Raw genomic sequence first — 6,559 nt, forward strand, 5'->3', positions numbered from 1 at the left:
AGCAGGGAGGCCGGGCCCGGCCACCCCTCCGGCGGCCCGGCCCCGCTGCCTCACGCCGAGGCCCACGAGTTCTGGAAGCACCAGGAGAAGCTGCACTGCCTGAGCCTCCTCTACCTCTTCTCTGTCTGCCACATCCTGCTGCTGGTGCACCCCACCTGCTCCTTCGACATCACCTACGACCGCGTCTTCAGGGCGCTGGACGGGCTGCGGCAGAAGGTCCTGCCCTCCCTGAAGGCTGCTATCAAAGACTGCCCGGTCGGCAAGGAGTGGAAGCTCAACTGCAGGCCGTGCCCTCCACGCCTCCTCTTCCTCTTCCAGCTCAATGGGGCCCTGAAGGTGGATCCCCTCCCGGGCAGGGGCCAGGACCCCTGCGGTCACCTGGAAAAGCCACCCCCCAAGAAGCACTCCCCCAAGAGGAGGTTGCAGCATGCTTTGGAGGATCAGATCTATCGCATCTTCCGCAAGAGCAGGGTGCTAACCAACCAGAGCATCAACTGCCTGTTCACCGTGCCTGCTAACCAGGCCTTCGTGTACATCGTGGCTGGTGGGGCCCAGGACGGAGATGATCCAGTGGCCATGCTTCTTGACCAACTCAGGAGCAACTGCACCATGAGGGAGACCGACTCGCTGCTGGCTCCCACCCTGTCGGGACCCAGGAGGTATCAGATGATGCGGCATGGCAGGCAGCAGCTGTCCTTCCATGCAGAGAGCAGCAGCAGCAGCTCCAGCTCCTCTGGACAGCTTGTGGACTGCACCCTCAAGGAGTTCTTGTGGCAGCACGTGGAGCTGGTGCTCAGCAAGAAGGGCTTTGATGACAGCGTGGGGAGGAACCCGCAGCCCTCTCACTTCGAGCTCCCAACCTACCAGAAGTGGGTTGCTGCAGCTTTAAAACTGTATGAAGTGACCATTGAAGGCAAAGATGATGACCCGACCTCTCTCACTGGGGAACTGAGCTCAAAAATCATGGGCAGCATCAAAGTCTTGGAAGGCTATTTAGATATAGACACCAAGTTCTCCGAAAACCGTTGCCAGAAAGCTCTCCCCATGGCCCACAGCGCCTATCAGTCCAACCTGCCCCACAATTACACCATGACGGTCCATAAGAACCAGTTGGCGCAGGCCCTGCGTGTGTACAGTCAGCATGCCCGCGGCCCAGCCTTTCATAAGTACGCCATGCAGCTTAACGAGGACTGTTACAAGTTTTGGAGCAACGGGCATCAGCTTTGCGAAGAGCGAAGTTTAACTGACCAGCACTGCGTGCATAAGTTTCATCTGCTGCCAAAAGCGGGTAAAGCAGCTCACTTGTCATGGGGTTTTTTGTGGTTTAAATTTGTATCTGCTTTAAAATGTCTCATGTTAGGCTGAAAACACTGACTCTCGCATGTTTATGGAAGATGAATGCTTGGCAGCTGTAACGTTTTGTCTAAAGGGGGATTAATTATAGCAGAGCTGCTGTGCAGGTTTCCTTTATGTTGAGTAACGTTTAGGAGCGAGTGCACTGTTAGTAGTAACTTTGATTTTAGTAGTAACTTTGATTCCGTCTTGCTAATTAGAGACATTACACTGGAGTCCTCCTAACAAGAGATGTGTAAGAGAACAAAAGTTCTCTAGGAAGCGTAACTGCTCCCTCCCCCATTTTTTTTTTTTTTTTTTAAAATTTTTACAAAATTTCCGGAGGCGTAACTTCCCCCCCCCCCTTTTTTTTTTTTTTTTAAATAAACTTGATTGATGTCAGTCAAGGCATAGAAACTGTCTGAGAGACACTTATTGCAGACAGAAGAACTATTTATGCCTTTTAGGAAGAGGTTGTAAGAACAAAGAAGATTCAGTTTAGTGGTATAACCTACACTGGAACTTTGTATTAAAAATGAGAAAGGGAGGGAGTTGCTTGACAAACTGGCATCGCTGGCAAATAATTTTGCATATGTATATAGCAAGGAGGAAGCAGTGGATGGAGGGAGTTAAAGAATCTCTAGAAATGGTGAGCAATTTAGGGTTTGATTTTGCTTTCAGGGGAAAAGCCAGAAGCAGACAGAAATCCTCCAGTTCTGTACCACAACAGCCGGGCTCGTTCCACTGGTGCCTGTAACTGTGGAAGGAAACAAGCTCCTCGGGATGACCCCTTTGATATCAAAGCAGCTAACTATGACTTCTACCAGGTAACTATTAGGTCTCTATTTTTGCTTCAAGCAGCACTTTTGCTTCATCAACAAAGCCTGTATTCTGAAGTGACTACAAGTAAGTTTCCTTTTAGCCTTATCAACTTGTAAATGTTGCTTGGGGGAGATATTTCTGGGAGCAGAAGTTGTTTGCACGGTGGGCTGACCAGAGCGGGCAGTTCCAGTCTTCACCAGTGCATGCACGCAGGAGCATCTATTTACGCTTCAAGCGTGTTGGTTCATGTGAATTTTGAATCCATTATGTCTGTGGGCTGTATTCCCATCGCTGCTTTGGTTCTCACGTAGCACAAACCTCCTGAATCTTAATTGTAGCTGCTGAATGTTACGACTCTGAACTCCCTCGTCTCAGAGGTAGAAGGTGGAAAGTTAACCACATTCTCTTTCTCATAGCTGCTGGAAGAAAAATGCTGTGGGAAACTGGAGCACATCAACTTTCCCGTATTTCAGCCAAGCACACCTGATCCGGCACCTGCTCGGGATGAGTCGTCTCCTGCCCCTCTGGAAGGCGAGATTGAGAAACTTAAAGAAAAAGAACCTCAGACTCAGGGAGAAAGCACAGGCCTGAGCTTAGCCCTCAGCCTGGGTCAGTCGACGGGCAGCTTGGGCACTTACCCGCCTGACGCCCAGGGTGGAGGGGACAATGCAGAAAGTCACGGGCAGAGTGGGGACTCCAAAAGTGAGAAAAGGCCAAGCCTGGTAGATCGCCAGGCATCCACCGTCGAGTACCTCCCTGGGATGCTCCATTCTAATTGCCCCAAAGGCCTTTTGCCCAAATTCTCCAGTTGGTCACTGGTTAAGCTGGGGCCTGCTAAGGCTTATAACTTCCACACAGGTTTAGATCAACAAGGTTTTATCCCGGGAACAAACTATTTAATGCCTTGGGACATTGTTATCAGGACGAGAACTGAAGATGAAGGAGACTTAGATACCAATTCCTGGCCTGCACCTAACAAGGCTGTTCCTGGAAAAAGAAGCGCGGTTGTGATGGGCAGAGGAAGACGGAGAGATGACATAGCTCGAGCTTTTGTAGGATTTGAATACGAAGACGCACGTGGTAGGAGGTTCATGTGTTCAGGGCCTGATAAGGTCATGAAAGTGATGGGAGGGGGGCCAAAGGAGTCCGCCATCAAAGCCCTCAATTCCGACATGCCGCTGTACATCCTGTCGTCGACTCAGGGACGAGGACTCAAGCCACATTACGCTCAGTTCATGAGACTCTTTGTGGTGGTTCCTGATGCTCCACTGCAGATCACATTAACGCCTCAGGTAAGAAATGGAAGAGGGAACCTGGTAACTGCAGAGAAAGGGTTGGTTATTGCAGGACTGGAAGGCACAAGGGAGATAGGCAGAGGGTGTCAGAGGGATGCCACAGAAACTCCAACTCAAACCAACTTCAGTCACGTTCTCTAAGGCAGCAGTTGCCAAAAGTAGCTGTTTTATAAACAGGTTTTTGGTTTTTTTCAAGATTGGCTTATGCCAGCTTTATACTTTGTATAAAATAAGTTTTAAAAAATATTTTATCAAGGATGAATTAATAGCATTCCATACTCTAATAATGGCTTCTTTTTAAAAAGGTAACAAGTGAGTAATGGCTGTGTAAGAATGAATTTATCTTTTTAAATGTCATAGAGAAAAGCAGTGACTCATTGCTGAGATGAATTATTATTAGTTACCCTTCGAATTTAGGCAGTGAAAAGGTGTTGTTTTTTTTAATTGGAGACTTTTTTCCCCTTTTCAAATGTGTATTAAAAAATGGAGAAAAAGCTCTGCTTACACTTTCTTGCTTTTTAAGGTAGTAAAATATGAACAAGTGTATCTTCCTTCAATTACTGCTGTATGAAATACTACTGCGTGCGCATAAGTGCTTATTATTAGTTAGTCTATGGCAAGAAAATTGGTGTTCACTGTATAGTAGTGTCACTGAATAACAACAGTCGGCACAAAACATGTCCCTGTGAGTGGTGGGGGGGAGGCGGGTTTGGGACATTTTGTAACCCTTCGAGCTGTTTGAGAGGTGCCACAAGATCCTTAAAACCGAATCACAAGACAATGGAGTTGGCTTCTTTTAGGGAACACCTTCAGCTACTCAGATATGAACCTGCTTTGTTTTAGAAGTTCAAGGAAGAATACTGACTGAAACCTGGCACCAACACCAAAATTTCAATGTGGTTTGCGATTTATCATGTTATTGTTTGAAACTGAGGCAAGAACTGAAGGTTCAGTGTGTGCTGATACTTATTTTGCTCTTCATTCCCAGCTTACGTCTGTATCGCAGCTTTTGACTCCTAAGGGTGTGGTTTTTATTTGGGAAATCCGTTACGCTTTGTGTTGTGGGTTCCATGCATCGGTTCCTCGTGTGAATAAGATTTTCTGAATCTTTTAATACAAATTATACAAGAGCCATATTAAATGCTACTGAAATCCTTGAAAATTCACATTGGTTTGGAGTGAGATAACAGCTCAGGGATAGCTGTGCTACAGTATTGAAATCCGCTGTTAACACAGCATTTACTACCGCCCGAGAGGCAAATGGCTGGTGTTTGTGTTGTGGATCTCCTTGGTAGGACCTAATCTGCAGCCTTAAATTCAGCATCTTCACTGTGATAAAATTAGAAATTTATGGATGTCTCACAGTAACGGCACAGTGGTTTCCTGGAGTGTGCTCAAGCGGGTAAGATCCTGGTTGTAGGCAAGACTTAGACTTCCTTGGATTCAGTTTGCTTTTACGTTTGGGTTTTTTTTTAATTCTAATGATGTTTGATTATCTACTCGTATTTCCTTTTGATTTCAGGTTCAACCAGGGCCACCACCTTGTCCTGTATTTTACCCTGAGAAGCAGGAAATAACCCTTCCATCTGATGGACTGTGGGTGCTTAGATTTCCTTACGCGTACGTGACAGAACGTGGACCCTGCTTTCCTCCCAAAGAAAGCCAACAATTAATGAGTTACAAAGTTCTCCGAGGAATACTGAAAGCGATTACACAATAAGAATTATTCTGGTAGATTGATTTGAGTTTAAAAAGACTATCCTGAATCCAAATCGTGGATTTTGATTCATGTCTCTTACCAACAGCTATCACGGTGACCTAGTGAAGCCTGCTGTATGTCACTGAAACACAGTAAGATTGAAAATAAGGTCTGATATCAAAGTGGGTAAAGGAGTCCAGGAGACGTGTAAATTTTCCGTTTATGTAAAAAATAAAAGATGGCTATTGTAATATACTGAGCCTGTATTACTAGATGTTTTGATGATAGTGCTTTTCCCCATCCTGTCTTTCTACATACATGTTTAGGAATATGTAAAAATTAGCATTGCCTGAAATCAAGAGTTTCCTTTGTCATATTGAGGCAATGATGGGCAGAATCTTTTCTCTTTTTCTAAACAAGCTATTTGTATGTAAACAATAGATGCATTTAATGTGGTGATGTGAGAAATTGTTTGTCTTTGATCTTGTCTTAAAAAAAAAAAAAGCATTGCAGTTCTGATTTGTATTAACACCGCAGCCCGAAACTGTGCTTACCTATATCAAGTTGAAATATTTTACTGTATTTGTATTCATAGGTCAGCTTTTGTGAAGAGGCCAGCTTAACTTCATGTTTTGGAATGACAGATCTCTTTGGAAACTAAACCTGCTGGTCAGTCTGTGGAAAATGTAGAGCTGTATAAGCTTGTTCATTATAAGCAACTGCAGCTTAATTGTCGGTATAGCTTGACTTGCAGTGATTAAACAGACTTTTGGCTGCTAAAAGGACGGTTTTGGCCCAGTTCAAATCTGAAATTGAGGGAGTTTGGGTAATTATACTACACTTTCCAGAAGATGTGCTACATGATGTACTGAAAGGTAGCTTAAATCCTGCGAGCTTCACATGTGGCTGGTGGTGCCAAAGAAATTAGTCACAGTAAATCAATTTCCAACTTTTTGTCAAGGTAAGATGTATTAGTGATAGTGGCTGTATGCTGAGACCTAATTTAATTTCTAGAATATTTGTTTTTAATTAGCATGCATACAAAATTTAATTTGCCAATTTGTTATAATACAGTGATTATACTGCATGACCAGAGTTGAGGCCTGGTTTCTGTTCGGCGTATGATCTCCCTGATCAGCTGGGTGTGGAGAAACACTTCCTTCTGTCTGTGAAGAAGACAGTATCTCCCTCTGCACGCCCTAATGAATTTAGATTTACCAAGCACTTAATGATTCCCAAGCGCAATCAATAAAATGAAAAGCACTACAGAGAACAGTTGTCTCTGTGAGACGCGGCCGTGCCACAGGCAGCGGGGAAAGCAAAATGGGAAATTAAAGTGTGTAATTGGAAATCGCTCACAGCATTTGTTAACTTTTTAAAAAAAAAAAAGCGCGAGCCGTGACAGGCGCGG

At 44.9% G+C, this 6,559-nt stretch overlaps 1 protein-coding gene across 1 annotated transcript in view; it reads left to right on the forward strand.

Moving 5' to 3' along the window:
* SMG8 (SMG8, nonsense mediated mRNA decay factor) overlaps positions 1 to 6,449 on the forward strand; it is a 7,133-nt gene extending 684 nt beyond the window's left edge. Inside the window, exons 2-5 of the mRNA XM_009278345.2 lie at positions 6 to 1,288; positions 2,014 to 2,159; positions 2,571 to 3,446; positions 4,972 to 6,449. Coding sequence (XP_009276620.1) covers positions 6 to 1,288; positions 2,014 to 2,159; positions 2,571 to 3,446; positions 4,972 to 5,169 — 2,503 coding nt within the window. The 3' untranslated portion in view covers positions 5,170 to 6,449. The remainder of the gene's footprint in view (positions 1 to 5; positions 1,289 to 2,013; positions 2,160 to 2,570; positions 3,447 to 4,971) is intronic.
* Positions 6,450 to 6,559: the final 110 nt, after the last annotated feature.

Source organism: Aptenodytes forsteri, unplaced genomic scaffold (genome assembly GCF_000699145.1).
Source record: "Aptenodytes forsteri isolate BGI_AS27 unplaced genomic scaffold, ASM69914v1 Scaffold66, whole genome shotgun sequence".
NCBI lineage: Eukaryota > Metazoa > Chordata > Aves > Sphenisciformes > Spheniscidae > Aptenodytes > Aptenodytes forsteri.